Source organism: Scleropages formosus, chromosome 6 (genome assembly GCF_900964775.1).
Source record: "Scleropages formosus chromosome 6, fSclFor1.1, whole genome shotgun sequence".
NCBI classification, from domain to species: Eukaryota; Metazoa; Chordata; class Actinopteri; order Osteoglossiformes; family Osteoglossidae; genus Scleropages; species Scleropages formosus.
In genome coordinates this window covers 30,179,036-30,201,117 of record NC_041811.1, presented here as the reverse complement: position 1 = coordinate 30,201,117, position 22,082 = coordinate 30,179,036, and the positions used below count along the sequence as shown (strand labels likewise).

At 41.7% G+C, this 22,082-nt stretch overlaps 1 protein-coding gene across 2 annotated transcripts; it reads right to left on the bottom strand.

Annotated features, from left to right (window-relative positions):
- Positions 1–1,992: 1,992 nt before the first annotated feature.
- musk (muscle, skeletal, receptor tyrosine kinase) lies at positions 1,993–21,626 on the bottom strand. Of its 2 annotated transcripts, none has more exons than XM_018751038.2 (17): positions 21,446–21,626; positions 16,862–16,988; positions 16,476–16,627; positions 15,292–15,419; positions 15,027–15,168; positions 14,139–14,263; positions 13,030–13,189; positions 12,263–12,269; positions 11,329–11,592; positions 10,396–10,568; positions 9,233–9,256; positions 9,030–9,118; positions 7,962–8,139; positions 7,516–7,696; positions 7,143–7,334; positions 3,773–3,921; positions 1,993–3,613 (listed from the first exon to the last, which is right to left on the bottom strand). In XM_018751038.2, exons 1-17 carry the CDS (start codon positions 21,522–21,524, stop codon positions 2,931–2,933), a joined length of 2,853 nt encoding a protein of 950 aa, XP_018606554.1. In that variant the 5' UTR covers positions 21,525–21,626; the 3' UTR covers positions 1,993–2,930. The 2 variants fall into 2 exon arrangements, with proteins under 2 accessions (XP_018606554.1, XP_018606563.1); XM_018751047.2 differs by having other exon boundaries at positions 7,980–8,139.
- Positions 21,627–22,082: the final 456 nt, after the last annotated feature.

Sequence of the window (22,082 nt, the reverse complement as noted above, 5' to 3'; positions counted from 1 at the left end):
GTCGCGTTTCCTGTTTGCTGTTAATTTGAACCCGGGGTGGGTGCTGGATGGTGAAAGGAGACCTCACGATGTTGCATGATGACTTACTGCAGCAGGCTGATGTTCCCGTACTCCATGAGTGTGTGTGTGTGTGTGTGTGTGTGTGTGTGTGTGTGTGTGTGTGTGTGTGTGTGTGTGTGTGTGCGTGCCTGCACAGGCACAGGGGAGCAAGGGTGCAGCACCCTGGTACAACCAATTTGTCGGCTCCCTCCATCTCCACCTGGATTCCGCAGGATTGCGACTCATTAACTTCCCGCCAGCAGGGCAGTTGTGGGGGTCGCCGTAAGTTGAAGGTCCGCTGAGATCATCCAGACCTCGTTTCACCCCCCTTCCCTGAACCCTCGACCGCCTTGCACAACACAGCTCTCCGTTTCATTCAACCCACCCCGCTCTGGGCCCACGTTCTGGGTTTCTTACATTTGTTTTTGGACCCAAAGACGCCCGTTACCTTGCAGCTGTGACTCGTCCCGCTGGAATGTCATGCAGGCGCCTGTTTTTTCCTTTTCCCGTTTTACCCCGTCTTTTCTGCAGAAACTTACGGAGGGGACGGCGTCACGTGTCAGACAACGAGAGACAGCTGGCCCCTGGCGGAGGCTATTGAAACAGCTGTGTGAGGAGGGAGCCCGAACTCGAGAGCTGTTTCCCAACACGGCCCGGGGACGTGACGGTAAACTCAAGTGCAGAAGCCCAATGGAACGTTCAAGCGTTATCTTCTACGTACTGCTCTCGGAAAAAAATCGCTTAAACGTTGGAGAGAATATGAGCGTGGAGCCAAATCATATGTCATTAGAGAACATCAAAGGACTTCAGTCAAATTTAAGGACTTATCCTCAAGTTTATCCTGAAAGAACCACAAAGCATCCATTCTAGAAAGGTTTTTTATTGAATTATAACTGGTGAAACAGCGCCACCTGTCTTACATATTAGTTTGCACTTTGAAGAAGAATGCAATAAATCACATGGGTACATGGTAATGTGTAAATAATCTCAATCTTTAAGAAAAATCATCATAACATGATACATACAGACACTGCTAAGGTACCGTGATCACTCAATTACTGAAGTCATATTAAAAAAAAAAAATAAAAATTACACGTAAAATCAGCACTGGTGTGAAATCCAGGCACTCTCAAAAATGTTTGAGTGACGATATAAAGTAAAATTTGCTCAGAAACTGTATGCTATTCTGTGTGCAAGGCGTTGCTTTTTCCATAAACGTGCGCACAGCCGTAAATGAGAGGAGGTCAAGTGAAGTCCTATCAAATCAATCTCATCAGAGCAGATTCCCTTGAAAATGTCGACCTTATCAGCTGCAAGAGCTACACGCGCATTGAGAGTTTATGGAGAGTGTGATGTGCTCGCTGGGTTCTCGGTGCAGAGCAAGGTAAACATCTAGTGAAACGCAAAGTCTACGGCGGAAAATTTTGCATTACAGAACCTGCCCCATAGAAATGATCAGAAACCATAACTGATAAACCAAGGTATTCAAAGGCAATCATTTCATTTTCAGATATTACTCATAAAACAAGGGACAGTTCATTGTGTTGACAAATTACAAGCTAAGCCTCCTTCTGCTTTCATAAAAAAAATCATGACAAAAATTAGAGTACAAAAGTTTTGAATTGTGCTGATATATATGGATGGCTATTGTATCAGAGAAATGCTGTACTCCAGAATGTGTAAAACAAAGTAATTTTACAGAAATTGAAATGTACCTGTTACAGACAACCATGTATTCTTTATCCTAGTGAAAATGACACCATCGTTCTTTAAAGAAAACTCAACTTCCAGTAGTTATTTGTATATACTAAAAACATTTATATTTTTATTCATCTATTTTGTATTATTGGTAAAAAAGGATGAATACTGTGTGAATGGCAAGAATGGAATAGCAACTTTAAAAATTCAACTTTAAAACACAAAATACAAAAATATTAAAGTGATTATGTGCCACTATGGAATAGACAATAGTCCAAATAGATCACGACAGTTTGTCCGATATGTTACTATGTCCCAGACATCCCATAATGATTTGAAGTATATTTTGATTACCTGTCCCAACAGATGCATTTCAAAGCCGGCTTTGGATAACTCAGGATATCTGCAGAATATTATAGGAGCTAACAAAATGTACTCGACAGACTAATGATTTGAATGCAACCACCACTGTAGCAGCAAATGTAAATCTTACACCTAAAAAAGCTGTCTAACTGTACAACTCTTGAGTGTTCCCCCAAACAACCAGGCTTAACAGTGGGAACCTTAAGCAATGAGTCTACACTGATTTATAAGAAAAAAAAAAAAGACAAAAAAACCATTTAACTGCTTCTGTCTTCAACATATAATTTCTGGGTAGCCTGGCATATTAACATATATAAAACTAAAAATTCAGTTTGGTTCACAATTCTAGATATATTCTAACTGAACGCCTTTCATAAAAATTTTGAGCTTTCAAAGTATGAACAGTGTTGAAATACAGAAGTGTAGAACGCACATAGGAACAATTCATGCATTGTGTTTCTAACGTTCAGGCACATCAGGTCTTATGCCGAAATGCGAGTTGCCACAACTGCACCGATCATTCCGTCAAGGACCGGAAGTGCGGGGACCGAATGACGCGCTGGGACAGAGGAGGGAAGGAGTGAATTCAGGACCGTCCTCTTAACAAGGCGCCCGATGTGGCCATGTCTGGGTCTATCATCCTACCGTAATTTTACACCTTTGTTGTGGCCAAATTCTTGACAGGCTGCAGCATCTTCCATGATCAAACAGAACAGGTACATCCTGTCACAAAAATTACACTTTTACTGCCTGACCTCTTTAAGCCCAAGTCAGGGTCAATGGAAGCTCTGATTCTGGAGAAAGATGATGAGGATCAGAAAGGTTAGCGGTCATGGCAGGCTGGCATGCAGCATCTGGCTATGCATTCGCTCCAGGATACGGTGGATACTGACAAAGCTGGGCCTGTCAGTGGGGTGGCCACTCCAGCACAGCCGCATGAGGTTGTACAGTTCCAGCGGGCAGCCTTCCGGACAGGACAAGATGTTCCCATCTCGCACGTAGTAGATGACCTCCTCGTGGGCCATGCCGTAGTACGGCTGCATGCCGTGGGAGAATATCTCCCACAGTACCACCCCGTAGGCCCACACATCCGATTCGGTGGTGTAACGGTTGTAGAAGATGGACTCGGGCGGCATCCAGCGAATGGGGATGGCGTCGTTCTCATTGGCTTTGTAGTAGTCAGCCGAGTAGATGTTGCGTGACAGGCCAAAGTCCGCGATCTTCACCACCAGGTCGCCACCCACGAGACAATTGCGAGTGGCCAGGTCGCGATGGACGAACTTGCGCTCGGAGAGGTAGGCCATGCCGGCCGCCACCTGCTTGGAGATGTAGAGCTGTTCCAAGCACGTGAGAGGGCTCGCTTCGAGCTCGGAGGAGAAGCTACGGCCTGAGAGGCTGGTCCGGCTTAGGCTGGCCTGCAGATTTGGCGAGCGCCGCCGTAAGAACTCGTTCAGGTCGCCGTGAGCCATGTACTCAAACATCAGGCACATTGGTTTACCCACAGCACAAACCCCTGGGCAGGAACAGACACAGTGGAAAACAATTATTCGGTGATTTGAGAGCACTGCTGTGCATAAGCAAAATTTTCGTCACATATGTATGAAGCATGCGTGCGTGCTTGTGTGTGTGTGTGTGTGTGTGTGTGTTTATGTCTGCAGTTCTGAGCTTGTACCTAGCAGCTTGACAATATTGGGGTGATCAAATTCCGCCATGAGTGCCGCCTCCCTCTGGAAGTCATTCTGCATGTCTGCTGAAGCCTCCTCCTTCAGCATCTTCACAGCCACCATTGTGAAAGGCTCCATGGGCAGCAACCCTGGGGCCCTGACCAACACACAGGTATGTGGGTTACAGGTGGTGGGAATCTCTAAAACAGCTCCTTCCTGGAATGTTGGGAATGTTCTAAAAATGCTCAGTATTCTTGAGATTTAATTTGGTTAAGTACTGAGTTATTCATTCACGTTATCTTGCCACATCCACAACATATTAGACGTGTAAGGTTTTTACGGATTATTATTTGCTTGAGTTGTTTGAAGATGCATCATTTTGGTGAAATGGTTAATACGCATTTTAAGAGGCCATCAGTTCACTCGAAAACCTGTTAATTTTCACTTTTTTTTTTTTTTGTATTTGCAAACAGAGCAGCCAGTTCACCCCGGCTTGAGTTGATCAAGACATTCACACATCACCATTGCTGCCTTGTCTAATATTTGTGCAAACAAAATTGTCAATTTATAGAACTTGGAGGATTAGAGTGACCTGTAGGAAGTGGTAAAAGCTTATGGACAGACACATTTTTTTGTCCTAATTCAAGTAACTTGTGCAATTTGGAGATTTCCAGGGAAAAACCAGCTGTTGTTAAAGAGCTCCTTGCGGTAAATGCCGATATTATTTCATCACCTTAGTCATATAAATACATAACCATTTCTGGTTAGAATAGGATGTTTTTTTAATGAGATCACTAGTTCCTACCTTGATAAAAAAACATTCACACTTTGGTCTTTCCTACTTCTGCTATGGCAACAGATAACTTTAATAGTAGCACTATTTAAATAACTTTGACATTTCAAACCTTTATGGTATACTGATAGCATAAGGTTGCAGTGGCTGTTTCTCTCATAAATTAGCATGTTCTCCCCTTGTCTGCGTGGGTTTCCTCTGGGTGCTCTGGTTTCCTCCCACACTCCAAAGACATGCTGTTCAGGTTCACCCACAGTGTGTGAGTGACAGAGAGAGTGTGTGTATTCCATTGATGTATGGATGAGTGACCCAGCGTAAGTAGGGTATCTAGTAGTGTAAGTCACCGCGGTGAATAAGGTGTGTGGGCTGGTAACACTAGATATAGTTCAATGGAAGTCGCTTTGGAGGAAAGCGACTGCTGAATAAATGTAAATGTAAATTCAAAATTAATAAATGTAAATTCTAAGCAAATAAATGTAAACGCTAAATGAAGAAATGTAAATGTAGTATGCAGTCCTTGAGTGTAAAAGCGCTAGAATTTCAGTTCTGCCATTTTAAAGACTTTTCTGTGTATCTCTCTGACTCTGACTTCAGGTCCAATCCTCCTGGGTCCCATGTGGATCGCACACTTCAGCCTGTTAAATAAATGTCTCCTGCTGCGCACACGGAGAGTACGCCGAGCTAAATTAGAAGCCAGTTCACTAGACGCACAGCTGAGCCAAAATGGCAGCCATTCAGGAAGGACTTGGCATTCCGATGCTGCTCACTTCCTGTCGTTGAAGCTCCTGGAGAAAGTAAACATTTCTCACCGCGGCTAAAAATAGTTCCCACACCGGTTGTGATGTACCCAGCCGTGTCCGCGGGGAAGTTTCACCCCGAAAGCCATTGGATCCGCATTGATATTGAGATTCCTCCCGCTATTTTGGGACATGGTACGAAGCTTATATATCGCTCAATGTTCTTCCCAGGGGTCTCCATATAACGCACGAGAATGAGAACAACCCTTCCAATCTGGGTGTGTGACACAGTGAGGAATATATAGATGCTCTTCTTTATCACCCAGTCAATAGCGCTAAAAACAGCCTTCTATCATCTTCAGTCAGTAAAATCATGGGGTGTACGGTATTTTGGTCCATAACCAGTCAAAGCCAAATACCATCAATAAATCAGTATATATGAGCAGATTGCATTAGCATCATGAGGAAAACCTGATGTCAGCGCTAAAAATATGATGAAAAACAAATAGAAAAGGAATGATACCTTAATGTAAGAGCAATTTACGTTTAAGCAGCTATTAGCATGGTGGTTAGAGGTGTTACCTTGCATCTAAAAGACCTGGGTTCGAATCCTTCCCTCCCACAGCACCCTTGAGCAAAGTCTTTGCTCTGAATTACCCTGCTGTATAAGTAGGTTAATATACGCTGTGTATAAACATAATCCCATCTATAAACATAGCATAAGGAGTCAACGCACAAAAGCATCAGTTACCGCAATAGTGCACGTGGAAGAACTGTTCTTCAATTCTTTCTTTCAAGGGCAACTCATGAAACAAGTACAACATTTAAAAAGAAAAAATGTGTAGATTTGGCCTGATTTGCATTTTAAAAAAGTCATATCTCGGACCATTTACATGCATAATTACAGTTCCCGGAAGTTGTAAAGTCTATCTGAGTCACTGTAGTACTTTTTTCAGGTTAGCAAAATAAATGATCCTTCAGCAACACACTTTTCTCGAACTTGGGGAATGAATGACCCCTCTTAAGAGGTGTGCTTCCGTTCCTATTTCTTTCTGCAGACTCTATTGGGTCAGAAAATAAACGGCTGTCATCGGAGCAAGGCCCGGGATGACGTGTCTTGCATGAGCTGTTGCATGCAGTCCTGAGTGAGGTTAAGTAGCCAGCTCTGTGAGGCGTCAGCGCTCTCCTTCTGTACACCCCCAAGCACCTGTCAAGCGTGCAAATCCAGCCTCTCAGTTTCTGAGTTAACGCTGTGATTAAGGGGCAACTGGCTTCAGAAACAGGGCTGGCAGGTCCTGTGGTGGTTAAAGCCCTGAGCTTCTAACCAATTTTGAACCTCTCTTCAACATACTTCATTTCACAAGGTATTTAAAATTCAGCAATATAACAAAGTTTGAAATTGATAACCCTGTATTGTCCACGTGGATAAAGTTTTTTTTTTATTTTTTTCCATTTAGCAAATACTTCAACATGGAGGTGATGGAACAGCAGTTCCCCCAATGACATTTATTCCCGTTGCTCACACTTTGCTCCAAATTGACTTCCTGCGCTAAGCTACCAACATTTACATTTACCTACAATTAATTGCCAGTTTAAACAGCTGGGTAAATTTACCGGAGAAATTTAGGGTAAGTACCTTGCTCAAGGGTACTACAGCTAGAGGTGGGATTGAAACTGCAACTTTTGGGGCCAAAGACAACAGCTCTAACCACCATGCTACCAGCCGCCCCCTATAAAATGGTAAAATGATTCATAAGAACGTTAATAATATTTGTAAGATGATAATTCTGGTATTGCTTAGTTAATCACTTTAGCTTTGTGTTGACTGGAAGTGATGTCAGCCCTCACCTGGCTTGGAAGACACGACCGAAGGCACCCTCTCCAATGTCCCTGACATACTCAATGTTGTTGCGAGGATACTCTAGGCTTAAGAGCTTAGAGTTGAGCAGCAAGGGCAGACGCTGGTACATGGGGTTGGGGTGCAGGCGGTCCAGCAGAAGCTCCGAGGGCAGGGCTGTCAGCGCGGGGGTCTCCATCACCCTTTGGAATACACCACACTAACATTAAAATCATGGTAATCCCAGAGTGAGGAAGTGTGGCTGTGGCCACAATGTAGAGATTCACTAAAATCCAGTCAGTTATGACTTATGCAAAGTTCAAGGAAATACTTTTATAAAGGATCCAAGAATAAAAACGGTTGCTTCCCTACATCTGCACTAACCTTTTCCTGCTCTTCCACAGCTTTTTCCTCTTGCAACACATGAGCGCGAGGATGGTGAGGAAGGCTGCTGCAGCGACGCCAGCCATGACAAAAATTATGACGCTCATGGAGTAGGTAGGTGAGACTGATGGAGGGAGGTTTGGGGTTAGCTGCCGAGGGTAGGTGGATGCTGGCACCATCACTATGAGGAGAAAGGGATAAAAATACAGTTACTACATGCAAACATGTAGTTCCAGGTGCAGAGCTAGGCTTGTACCCAATGAACATGACATGCACCATGCATATAGCATATAAAGAAAAATCCCATTCTATTAGTTGGTATCCATCCAAAGTTTACTCGTCTTACACCCCAGGAATGGCGAGATAGGCTCTGACCCACTGGGACATGAAATTGGGTGAAGGATTACTGAAAATGGATTGAAGGAGGAAAGTTTGTGCATCAGTACTATGGGTCAGCTGTGTACCCTCTCCACACTTGGGAACGTTGCAGTATTCCCATCTCAGTAGTGGACTGGTAGTGAAGCACCAGGGTCGCTCCTTCTCCGCTCCCGGGTTCCGGCAGTAGTTCTCTGCATTCCGCAACTCTGGGATAATCCCGGGGGAGAGCCGGTGGGTGTGGGGACTCTTTGGCGGGTGTTTGTGGGGAAAGATGTGGAGACAGGGACCATCAGTCATCACAGTGCAAGCAAACTGAAGGCAAAGATTCAGCCTTCATCTTCATCTTCATGACTTATTAGACTTATCAGTGGAATTCCACAGTTGAGGACCCTTTACTCACAGGTAAGATCAGATTGTTCCGTCACTCTTTTACAAATCCTGGATTTTCCATTCTATCTAAAATTTCCTTTTTCAGGTAACGTTCGAATTACCCAAGTGTTTGTATGCAGACATGATAAGAGCAAATGCAATGTGAAATCAGTGATCCTTTACTCAGTGTTTGTGAACTGTAGCACAAAGCACAATGTAGCGTCACTGATGGCCAGATGATGGAAGACAGGCCCTCACTGTCTGTGACAAACTAAACATTTCCAGAATGGGGCAGAACTAATCATAAGTGGTTTTGTCACTCATCCAGCAAACGTCTCATCCAGCTCAAATTCACAGATAATTATAGAATTATATTACATTAGATTGTGTCATGTATGATGCAGCCTCCAAGATATGTGTAAACAAAAAAAAAAAAGATGGAAACTGCTGAACAAATGATAAAAAAACTGAGTCACTGATAATTTACAAAAATTTACTAAAATTGCCTAACCCTTAAGCAAGTATACTACAGTTATTTGTAAAGAAAAAGCAGACAGTGGAGAAGTTTGAATGGGAAATTTTCCTGTTCAGATCCCACAAGCGGTCTTCATTTCTTATCCTTGAGAAAAGAAATTAACCCAAATTGCTCAGTTTAAAACACCCAGCTGTGCAAATAGTTATAAATTTGGTCAAAGCTGTCAGTTAAGCAGCGAAATAATGGCAATAAATTAAACATGAATCAGAGCATATAAGGAATAAAGTCTTACTTGCTGACTCCATTTCTGACATGGTACACCAGATGCTGTGACATTGGCTGTTCCCAAGTAAAACTGTCCTCTGTCATTATAGCATTTTGCTGGGAAAAAATAATCAGCATTTAATTTCAGCATTAACAGTTTTTGTTCATATATTCTTTTTTCCACACTTTGTCCAGAGGGGACACATTGTTGGAGGAGCAGAAAATTCTTACTTGTAACTTGATCTTTTTTGATATCTAAAAAAGAACAGAAAAAGAGAGAAGTGATTTATTGCACATAATTTATTTTTCACAGAGTGGGCTCCCACTGCAATAATGATCTGTCACCGTGGAAAAATATACACTTGAACCTATTAAAAGCACATCTTCATTCGTGTAATAAAATTAATGACCTCAGGGTGTGAGCAAACACTCATCCTGGCTGGACAGCCTGCAAGGACTGAGACAACACTGGAAGGGGAAAGAGGAAGGACAGTGCGGAAAACCAAACCCCCGAAAACGTTTGCTCAGCTGTGAATCTTTAAACACTGGACTCCCCCCCCCCCGACCAACACACATCCCCGATCCCAGTTCCTCGAGCAATGGGCTCCTTGGTCTTTGCACAAAAAAGGGCCAAAAAAGCAATAACTGCTCCACCTGCTCCCATGGGGTCCCAAAGAGGGTTTTGAACAGGTCACATGTCAAAGCTCTGTCTTTGGTCCCTCCTTTGCCAGCTAAAGCAGGATTTAACAGCACAGTATATCAGTTTATCAAAGTGAAACTCTTTCATTTAGCCTAATCCCATGTCTCTGCTTTAATTGTTTAACCAATATATGTATGTAAAAAAATATATGTTAAAGTGTGTATCAAAATGTGGGCCTGCTCTGTCCATAGATGGCTGGATTTGTTGACATGACCTTCACTATTGATTGCACTTTGTCTTATTTCTAACTGTTTGTTACATGTCTTTATACAGTTTATTCTTACGGGCGACATCACTAATGATGTCCCATGGCATGGTTCTCCATTAGTCCAAAACAAGACACGTCTAAACTCTGTCAATGTAGCCGTCATCCTATACAAACTCTTCTGTTTGCGAAGGCTCTGAAACTGCATTTTTAAGATGGAAAACAACCGCGTTGTTTGTTCATGCACTAAATCCGTGGTCCAAATGATGTTTGTGTTGCAGAAATCGCAATAAGTCTCCGGAGTTTATTTTATTGCTAAAGACAAACTTATGACCTTGGAAAAATACTCCTGGCAATACACTGGGGTAGACACGCCCCCAGCCCTCACTCCAGCCAATCGTACACCGGGGCGTGCGCACTTCTCATCAGCCAATGAGAAGCTAGAGCATGGCACATCAGCCAATGGTGCACATGGAAAGTGTGTCTTACCAATGTAGGAAATGGCGGTACAGGCGCTGTCGTCTGTCTTCTGGTTTGGTAGGTGTGTGCAGTCGGGAAGGGTGATCCCAGTCCGTGATGAATATATCCCTCTGTGAGAGCTGTCCTCCATGGACAGCCATTCTTTGTCACAATAAAAGTCCCTCACTGCCAAGCAGTGTTCTCTGCAAAACAAAACAAAAAAAATCCCATCCTACGTCTCTCCCTGTCATGCAAGTGGGCAACAATAAACCATTGTTTTAAACGATGTAACACTTAGATTGTTTGGACACCGACCATTACCACCATCCTTTGGGAACTATTGTTTAAAAAAAATGCAATAATAATTATCACATGCTTCTTGCTGTCATATGCTACTCTCCTTTACCTAATGTTAGATTTAATTCATGGCCATTCCGTCTAAATGGTTGGCGTAGCGAACGATATCCTTTCAGACAGATGAATGCCATCTTTTACACTGACTGACAGGCACGGGCAGTCAGAAGGGACATTAAACATTGAGGTCATACACCCTGCTAGCCCCCAAAGTCAGTGAGAGGAGATCCTCTATTATTTCACTGGGTTCCAGTAGCTGTTCCAAAAACCGTCAGGCCTGTGAAATGTCATAACCACTATATTAGACTGCAGCCTAAAGCACCACAGCAAACCAGCTGGTGAAGTGAATTAAGTGGCTACTCAATCCAAAAAAATCAAGAAAATTTTGTTCCAACAACTTCATCTTTCATGTACTGGTTATAGGGTCGGACAGCTACTAAGTCGTAAGTAAGTACTTACGTAGTACTTAGTACTAAGTACTAAGTAATGCAGCACTTTGATGATATGTTGATGACATACTACTGTTATTTTATTTTTTTATTATTTTCGTTTAAGCCCTATTCAGCGTGCCTTCAGAGAATTTCAGACTACATTAGGCCCCCCGTTTACCTGCAGACTGGCTTGGGTACTGGTCCCAGGTCAGAGGGGTTGCAGTCCTGGAACGCATGGTGGCAGATCAGGGCTCGAGCTGCTTGCCTACAGAGGGTGCTAACCCTCTCCAGTCCTGCCCAGGAACTCTGTACAATTAGCTCCTGAGTGTCCTCGGGGTCACCGAGCGAGGTGTTGAAGAAAAGCAGGGCATCTGCACGCAGAGCCCCTCGGCACATCTCCCCTCGGTAAGTACCACAGTAGCCAGCGTTGCCCTTGTATAGCCTGTGAATGGGGCAAAGTGGGTTTGAAGCATGATGGATGCGTAGTATAATTCCTCCTCTGAACACCTGGCACCAGACAGACCTTCGTAAAAGAAGACACTCGAAATCCCTGAATGGTAGTGCATCAAACATAAATATTTTAGAAATATTTTAAACTATTTCATTCCCAGCATACCAAATATGAGATATTCCCTTCAACGGTACACTCAACAGCATACCTTTTTAACAATTGTTACTAAATAGACCAACTAAGCCTGTAACCGAAACTGCTGAACACGTAAGTCATCCTGTAATCACTAAGTATACAAGAAACAGCAAAAGTAACAAAAAATTACATTGTAATTATAGCACAGAAAACCCAAGCATAATGTAACATGAAATATAAAACTGAAACATATGAAACTGTATCTTACTATGGTAATGATTGGTCTCTGTCCTGATGATGCATTTAAAACTGGTTTTCATGTGAAGCTGAAAGTCAATATTTAATTCACTTTGTTCACAAAGCTAAAAGACACATGCTGAATATGTCTTACTTCCATCATATTTCTTTTAGTTGTGTCCAGATGTCAGGGCCATACCAGCAAGAGATCATTCAAGCAAAGATAACCTCGAACCTTGGCCCTTTCCCCTACACAGACAAGACTAAAGAAGATGGGAGACACACTTACCTCCATTCTATGGGGAAGTTGCAAGATCCAACCACCACCAGTAAAACAGCACCCAGGAAGAAGAGAAAGGTGTTACAGCATCCACAGAACAACAAGAGAGTAGCTCTGGTCTGCATTGTGGAGGCCACCATCATGTGGGGCCAAAGATCTTCTGTCTGTCAGAGGCATCTGGCTTGAACAGGTGTGAATGCAGCATTCTGCGAATTTAGCCCCCCCCCCCCGTGCTATAAACAAAGCTTGGATGAGGGGGGGTGGAATGGGGTATTGGGTGGGGCAGTACAGCTGCCTTTCTTTTGTAACTGAACTTCCCAGGCCATAGACCCAGACTTTCTGAGATGCCATCACTTTGAGTAAACGCTGTAACTAGGAGATGAAGTGAAGGCGGTAAGTCTACTGATAAAAATAAAAAAAAAAAAATAGATATATTTTACATCTTTCAAATTCAAGACAAGCAATCAGGGATCACATCTGTAACATTATCGGTTCAGCTGATAGTGTTGGGTTCACATACATTTTTACATCTTTAATTCAGGCCATTTACCATAATGATTTGCTTTATGTCTTATGGGAAAGTGTTATATGATAGTGTTTTATGATATAAAGGAAGGAGGTGATTTTAAGATATTGCTTGTGATGTGCAAAAAAGAAACCAACCAGTATGGACACTACATTGCACTTGTGGTTTTTCAACAGATACAGTTTATATATTGAATAATAACCGTTCACAGTGGCTTTCTGTACTTTGCAGCACCAGCTGGATCCTGTACCTGAAACTGTGACCTTAGCGGTGGCTTTCATCGTGTTGGCTCCTCCACTTGGCCGGTTGGTGGCCAGACAGGTATAAAGTGCCGGCTTGTTCACAACAACGCGAAGAACCGAGAGAACCACCTCGCCCACTATGGTGTCCTCCACAGATGCCCCTGATATCTGACATAAATAAGAAAAGCAGTCAGTATATAAATTTCAAAAACACAAAAAAAAAAACAAATAAAATTCAAAACTGCTTAAAAGTTGGTTTCTGATTATTAATTTCTGATTACTTAGCGATAAATTTGATTAATTTCTTATTCATCCTTGGGTTAATGAACTAATACTTAATGCTTGCTTTTGGGGGAGAAAAATTTGAACTGAACAGTTTTTTTTCACTTGACCTTTAAATGAACTACTCGGCTGGATGCTTTTTCAGTCAAATGGGCTGTTTTTAGAACTCTGTCAGTGCAATGAAATACTGTAAAGACTATCCAGATTCTCACATAGGTTAATTATAACCTATCGTTTGATGATCTCATAACTGGACACATCTCATAAATGGTTTAGAGGCTTAAATGATACTGTTCTAATAAAGGGACTGGAAAACTTGCTATATAGAAAAATAGTAAATAAAATGAAATGCATTGATTTTCAGGCAGAATTTCCATTATTCTCTAGAATATTTAAGTTAAATTTGAAAATATTAATCTAATTACTGTTTCATGTTTCCCAAGTTTTTTTTTTTTTTTTTTGCAATCACAAAGCTAGATTCCTGGAAAAGAAATGAATATTTGACACTAAAATCAAACATATTATGTTGTTGCTCTGTATGATCTAGGAGCAGCACTCTGAGATTACTGACGCAAGTGGAATGGCGTTAATAGCTGCACTGTCCTTAGAATTGATTGTGGCACAGGTTCCATAGAGAGCTCAGATGTCCACAATGTTCTGAGAAATCTATTGTCTCTGACATTTAATTTGATCTGACAGTGCTCGGTGAAGAGCTTGGCGACAAAATTGCTGAAGCTTAAATTACATGTATTGCTACGCTGTTTGTTGATCTTTGCCAAACTGCTGCTCAGATTAAAGACAGAAGAGGAAGGTGAAGACGAAGATCTTGGCTTACAGCATTTCCATTCTCCAGCCATGTAATGGTGGGGACAGGATTGCCTGTGGCGTTACATTCCATTGTCACCTCAGTCCCAAACGGGACCCTTTTCTCTTTCGGGACTTTCAGAATCCGAGCCGGTGCTATGACAGAAAATGGATTGAAAGGAACCCGACAAATTTATAAAATGCTCTGATAACACAACGCAACAAAATTTTTCAAAAAATTCTTAATTATGTTGATTTTTTGCATCATTTCTGGTTAGTTAGAGTTTTTACAAAAATACCAGAAGTTCTGCTAGAGTGTCAGTTTTAATTTAGTACTTTACAGCCCCTGGAAGATTCTAGAAGGCACTACAATATTCTGGAAAGTACCAAAACATTCTAGAACGCATCAGATCCTAAAAGGTACTGGAATGATTGGTGCTCAGAACCCAGTGCCAAATTTTGCTAAAATTGCCTAATTTCAAGAATGTGGAATATTTTTCTAAAAACTGACATATAATACGAACTAATGCCAAAAGTATGATTAATCTAACAAAAGTGAATGGAAAATGCAATGACGTAAGAAAATTTTTGTTGCATTGTGTAATTTGCTGTAAATTGTAAAAGTTCAACTTCAGATGGATAAAAAAGGATACAGTTTAAACACTCTAAAATGTTTTTGTACATGACATGGTGTGATGTGCGGTATAAGTGCTTTAAAAAAATTTCTTTAGACACAATCAGACAAGACAATTCTTTTGCATTTATCAACTGAAACAGATTAATTTGGGGACTGTGTAATTTTTGTACTGCTAATCCAGACAGTGACACAGAAGTATCACACTAGTGTATTTGCAAGACTCAGATTGACTCAAGTGACAAATGTGCTCATGTATCGATGACTCCGTCCTGGGGGTCTTACCCTGAACCTCGATGGTAGCGGGCTTTGAGTAGGCCGTGCCCAAGCTGTTCCTTGCCACGCACCGATATTGTCCTGCATCCTCCTTTTTGATGCTATGGATTTTCAAAGCACCGTAATCCAATATAGTTATATGGTCACTGACCTGCAGGAAATGGATTTTCAAGGTTAATATCGTGCTGCGTTACAGGGACGTTTAACGGTTGTGTAAGTGTGTCTGTAGTCCACTGCCTTAAATAGTCAACAGCTTCCATCATATTAAAGTTACCTTGACAAGTTCATCATCTTTGATCCAGGAGATATCTGGTTTAGGGTTTCCCAGCGTCACACAAGGTAAGACTGCCTTGGATTCAATAAGTAACGTTACGTTACTTGGGTGTCGTTTGATTTGCGGCCCTGGAAGAGAAATACAACAGTTTCTATATTCCACCTGCCTAACTCTTCCTGAACTTTCAGTGAATTCCCTGTAAAATACCGAGAACCAGCACAAGCGCTCAATCCGGAATGTGCGTTTTGTTGACAGCTGCTCTATATTGCAGTTAAAAAGATGCAAAACCTCAAATTTCACCTGCAGACAGGTCAGACTACTTCTTGGGTAACTATTGTAAAATAAAATTGAGTTCCAGTTAAAAGTTACATTTGCAATGTTAATATAATTATAAGTTGGAGGGTTTTAATATGCTCAAATATTATTTGAAATTAAAATTCCTCCCGTTCATAATCTTTCAAAGTCCTGGGTCGGTATTTATTTATTTGTTTGTTTTGAAATTTGTAATACCTTTGGCGTATTTTGTAGTTGTGGTCTATACTCATATTTCTTTTTACATATAGAGGATTTCAGTTGTGAATTCGTTCGGTCTGATAAATTCGATCTGAAAGAGTTCATGAGTTCATACTTTTTCAGACAATTGACTTGGATAACAGCAGCTGATCATTTTTGAGAAGCACTGTAATTTGCTTCCCTTGATTTATGCTTGCAGTTGCAGTTTGAAATTTACTTGTTTTTACCATATTGTGTATGACACTGTGACCCAGTGTTGCTGCTGTTGCAATTTTAAAAATTCACCAGTGGTCTTCCTGCATAAACTATTACTAAACAGACAGTATTTAAAAGGGCTTATCATGTGGAACTTTACAATCTAATAGGATTCGGATGTTGGGTGACTAATGCAAGGCCCGTCACCTGGACCGAACCTAATTATATAAATAACGTTTAAATATTCAATTAGGCCAGCAATTTGCCCATTGAAATTTGTAGGCCACAGTGCCATTTAGAATCAAGAGGAGACCCTTAAAGTTGATGAGCGAGGGAGAGGAGCACAGAATCTGAGATAGAATTGAGGTTGGCCTCTGAAGGTCATCTGAACTCGGGGGAGAAGCCCTAAATGTCATCTGGTCTTGGGAGGGAATTGAAAGTTGGATAATAACAATTGACAGATCTTCAGTACATACTCATCTTCAGCTGTAGGGCACCACAACTTTTCGCCGGCTCTCCGATCCCATTATCGGCAGTGCAGCAGTATTCACCGTTGTCCGAGTCCCTAACGTTCACAATGACCAGCAACTGGCCGTTCTCTCTGGTGTGGTAATGCGTTTCAGAAGTCCTGCATGATGACAAGTAGAAAAACTCATCAGGACAAGTTCTCTTCTATCCTATCTTTTATATTGAACCAATACAGTGACTCCGAAATTCTGTGATTTGTAAACAAAATCATTCTGAATTATTTGCAGTTCTTTAATATTAAATATTTAAATGATTAAAAGCTTTTTAATTTTACAGTTCCAGGCTCATTTGCTTAATGCATAGTACTTAGCATCATTCTTACGGAGAGATTTACCTGATCTGTACGTTATTGCGAGTCCATGTGATGTCAGCAGGAGGGCGAGAATCAACTTCGCAGATGAACGTGGCGTTGTGATCCAATAATACATCCACTGTCTCCAGCAAGGTGGTGATTCTAGGAGCTGGAACATTAATTTCTGTTCAATTCAATTTATTTTTATAGAGTTTTCTTCTCACTCAGTCACACAAAGCACCAAGCATAGTATAACAGGCATAATACAAGTAAAAGCTCGGTTATACACTAAATTAATAAACCGATTAAACCGATAATATCATACTCATTACTGACACATCCAAGATTACATTTAAACGATCACAATAGACTGAGAGCCATTAGCCATTCTACTACAGTATAGTAAATAAATGCATTCCTGTGAGTCCTTCATCATACAGATCATCAGGGAATTGACAGAGTGATGAATGTTTATTTTCCTTTTTTTTGCTTTTTAGAAATGAAAAACTGTGCAGGCTACATTCAGATCTCGTTTTCGCTGAACAAATTCGGCTATAGGGATTACGACCATTGCATTTCAGGTATCCCCAATGTTCTGTGCTCTCCTCACCCCTTTGCTGACTGCCAGAAAACTATGTCTTCACAGCGTCATTGTTTAAGAGGTGAAGAGACAGCCAAATCATCCAAGAGGGATCTTGTAAGAAAGGCTACTTGTGAAGTCACAGGGATATATTGTACAAGGGAAAGAAATTCCCAGAATGATCCGGATCTTTCTGCGGGGTTTTCATTTTGAGACAAAGCCATTATAGAGTATATGAACTCGAGACCCGAGGGGTTACTTCATCTTTCCTGCCTCGCCGTGCCCTTTTCCTCAACTTGTCCCTTCTGAGGAGCTCAAGCTCAAAAACACATGTGCTACAGCACTAGGGATGTGTGCCTGTTGTGAGCGCTTTCACACAAATTGTGTGGTCGGGGTCACAGTTCTCTGGTTAAGCAGAAGTGCCTTTTCACAGGTCAAGGAGATGTCGATTTCACCGTGACGGTGACAAAATATTGAGATCTTTTGATTTGCCGTGGTGGCAAAAGCTACATCCGTATCTGATTGTCTGGAGAAACTTTAACAGTAAAGCTGTGACTTCCGTTTCTGCACCCAAAAGGTGTAACACTGTGCCCAAATCATAGTGTATTGAAATATCAGCACGGGTCCCTCTACTATATCGAAAAAATTAGTTGAAGACATACAGCTGGGACATAAAGGGTGCATTTTTATGGAGTATGACGAATATTCATGAATTGCCTGTATTCTTGCTTTTTAATGGCCAGGCACGGTTCAGTTGAGGAGGAGAGTCCTTTTATCAACATGCTATACCACTATCTGGACTTCCTCAAATAGCAAGGACCTATCAAGTCTGCATTTTGTTTGTCATGGCAACACGCCTATGTTGCCCCATAGAGGCAGGAGCTGAAGAATGGAATTTGTAATATTTAATTGTTCTACAATGTGACATGACTCCCACTTCTGACTTGGAGTCAGAAGGCAAATCTGTCCTCCAAGTCCTCTTTTATACTTCATCAACTTAAGAATGTGACCTCTAGCATTTTAAAAAATTTTGTTCTATGTTTGGTCTCCACAAGAGGCTATATTTAACCTAAAATGGGCTCTTTGATCATTCACACTATAATGCAATTACTTGCTCCATACACATAAAGTATGTGATGAGGTAACTATTTTTGCCTGCCTATTCATATTACACTGATGTATACGTTCCAGTTGTAAATTTCAATACTGATTAAATTAGTAAACTGGTATTTTATGACCAGAACACAAAAATCACAATATATAAATGTATGACTATGGAGATCAGAATTGAGAGTAATAGGTTTGTACCTTTATACTGTACATATAAGTATTTTATCATGTGTTTCAAGGCGGTATCATTGCTGGTGCAGAGGGATCTGGTTCTAAGATAACATTCAGTACGCATCCAGCATATGTGGACTTCATCAACCCCTTTTCCAAATCCCAGCTTGCACTTTTGCTGGACCTTCCTTTCCTGCCTGGGGTCTGGGTAAGCTTGAGACAAAGTCACCTCCAGCAGAAGAATTTTCTTTTACCTCTCTTATCATTTCACAGGTTTGTCAAGGAATTGATCTATTATTTATCTTACCCATTTGGAAAACATTAAAAAAGAAAAATGAGGCAGCTGACAACTCAGATTTACAACCGGCTCCATTTTTCATCCATACAGCTCAATACATGTTTTCAGTTTGCTCATGTTCATTTAAAGACTATCATATAATGGTCCCACGCACAAAAGGTAAAGCACGGAGGTTCTCGGTTCTGACTCCGTTGTGGTGGAGCGACCTCCCCCTCTCACTCAGAACTGCTGAATCTCTACCTACATTTAAAAAAAGTCTTAAAACTCATCTCTTCCGGACTCACTTCGCCCGTCATCTCTTAAATTCATGTAAGGTGTAAATGTTCGTACCCATATGAATACATGTTCATGATCATGCTTGGATCAGTCCTTTACAGAGCCACTGTGGTAATGTAATGTAAATATTTGTACCCGAGGGGAAAAAATTGTAGGACGGTCATCAGGAATCTTTGATATTCTGAGCTTTACGCAGCTACTCGTGTGATGAACATTGGTTCATATGGTGGAAAGAAACAAACAAACTGTACTTAAGAATCATCCATCTGCATCTAAGTCTTTCTTTCTCCTAATGCAATGCACAAACTGTATCTTCTATGAGATGCACGTCGCTTTGGAGAAAAGTGTCTGCTAAATGAATAAATGTAAATGTAATAATAATAACAGCTAATGTAAAACAGCATTGCCAGTTCCATTTTATTTACAACATGACCTAGTTACCATAACAAAGTCCATAAAGTATGTATAGAGTAAATACTTGTGTACTGTGGTAATAAATATTTGCTCTGCTGACTTATGAAAACTATTTACTTCTTTGTATTCCGGGCATTCCCATGTCGCTGCTGCCTGAACAGCAGTGGCTGAATAATTGAATTGCAGCCTCTTCCTGGCAAAGGCATCAAGCCTGTTGAACATCCATGATGCGGCCAATAGAATGCGGATTGCTATTTGTGAGCCTCGCGTTCCTTTTCAGAACGTCATCCCAGCAAGGTGCTCCCAGGCTTTCCGGATTGTTCCTCCATTTCATTTTTAACCTCATCAATTATCCTGTGGCCTTACAGTGTTCTGTATTCTGTACACTACTGATCTGGCACATGAGCCCTATCTCCCCACACACACATACACACACATTTCAGATTTGTACCTGCTCATGTAGGCCTACAAGACATGCATATATGTATGTACTTATTTATTTATGTCAGTCACTTTCTTTTATTTTGAGAACATTTACATTTATATTTACATCGTGGCCTGCATTCACAGCTTTCTTTTTTGGGGTTTCCACAAAAATTGCGCAGCCCATTGTCACTGCTGAAGCAGTTTTAAAACAGACAGTCGCCTAATGTTGTGTCGTATCTTTTGATCGGCTTTATCCTTTGTCGTTATCATGAGCACTTTTTTGGAATTTATGACCTATGTACCTCATTTACCTGAAACGGTACCACTTTCGTGAGTGTCATCTCCTAAATTTTGCATTTTATGCTCTTTGCTTACAATCACCCATTAATTTCATATACCCTGCCAGATCTGACGGGACACAACAGAACACACAAAATTCAAAGAAACTGGTTATAATTAATTTTATGCACTCAATTTCCTAATTTGGAGAACATCACAAAGCCGTACGGCCATCAGATGAAAGAAACCCCATTTGTGCGTATGGGTCGGTTTTGGGAACACAAACTGAAGGTTAAATCATGTCTACTTTTGTCGCATTAAACTTTTTCCGTGACATGCTGCACCCTCAGTCGCATTAGCACTGTGTTAACACTCAGCTCGTTGGTTTACGTGTGTGTTTATGCGTGAAATATTTACATTTTTTAAATATAGACTAATCAGAATGGCTGATGTAAGGTTAGTGCTTGCTGGAAATGCATGGCGATGCTATGTTCAGTGAAAGCACTATTAGGACACAACTGTTTACACCTGGTTGTAAACATGCTACTCAGCATTGCTTCATCATCACCCCGACTGTCATTTTTAGGCACCGGTTCTTTCATGTTCCCACCATGGTGTGGTCATGAGAAGAAGGTCTTTACAGCCAATTAAGGCCCTTTAAAAGCAAGTATTCTTTCAACTGGTACGTTGCATGGTCACTTGGGCACACCTCTCACCGCTTCACCTTCGCACGGGCACAAAACCCATTAGTCATGCCCCAGTGACTTAGCAGCACCACACACACCAAAGATCTGGCGCTCATAGTATTAATCTAAACAGGAGACATGATACACTCCTTAGTTGCTATTAAGGAGAAAAGTAGCTGCGATGAAGCCAAATGGCATTAACATGAATTGTACTGGCAATTTCCACACGCCGCTGTGAGACAGCACGCTGGAGCTTAGCAGAAGTTCCCGAGCTGTAAAGCGGGAAGGTGATTTCGGTTCAGAGAATGCAAACGCGTAAAGCGAACCAGTGTGAAGAGGTGCGTGGGATTTCTTCCGGTTGCATGAATGCGGAGGTTGGAACCGACCTTTCTGTTGTCCCGCGATCGGGCGTAAAGTGGCCGGTAGGAAAGCGAGGGCTAGCAGAATGTGTGGTAGCAGCCTCATCTCTCAATCCCAGAAATGATGTCTCAAGCGTGTCCTGCAGTCTCGTCCCTTGGGTTCATTTCTGAGTCGCCATCGGCTAAGGAGTCCCCACGCGCTTGGCTGTCTGTGCCTCGGGCCCGGCCATGCTGTGTGACAGTGGTGGGGGGGCGTCGGAAGGGTCTTTTTTCAGCCCCGAGGGGCGAGATGGACGGCAGCAGCTGTGGCGCTTCCAGCCAGACTCACAAGGAGTTCTTAAGGAAGTTGGACCCAGTAGAGGTGCTCCGCAAGGGCCTGGACTTCACTGCTGAAGCCCTCCTCCGAGGACCCTTTGTGACCTGTGCCCGTCCACAACGCAACGGCCATCAGCATTTTGGGGTTTTGTATCACCGCGAAAACATTCAAAGGCTTATTTAGAGAAAGGGTCTAAATCAAGAAATAAGGCAAGAACACCATTGTCATTTTCATGCTGTTGTGCCCAAGGTAACAAAGGGGTAAAATTGCAATTGTGATTTTTTTTTGGTCAAAAGCAGCCTTACTTCTCCCTGAGAACAGCATAAAACAAGAGGTGTTTGGCTTTAA

What these genes read in the sequence shown, in the direction of transcription:
- musk (XM_018751038.2), bottom strand. Translation starts at nt 21,524, where the DNA reads ATGAGGCTGCTACCACACATTCTGCTAGCCCTCGCTTTCCTACCGGCC. An exon ending in TGCCCTACAGCTGAAGATGA is followed by an intron (nt 15,420 to 16,475) that starts GTATGTACTGAA and finishes TTTCTCTTCCAG; the next exon opens with GGCCGCAAATCAAACGACAC. An exon ending in GGTCGTGTCTTCCAAGCCAG is followed by an intron (nt 3,922 to 7,142) that starts GTGAGGGCTGAC and finishes TGTGTTGGTCAG; the next exon opens with GGCCCCAGGGTTGCTGCCCA.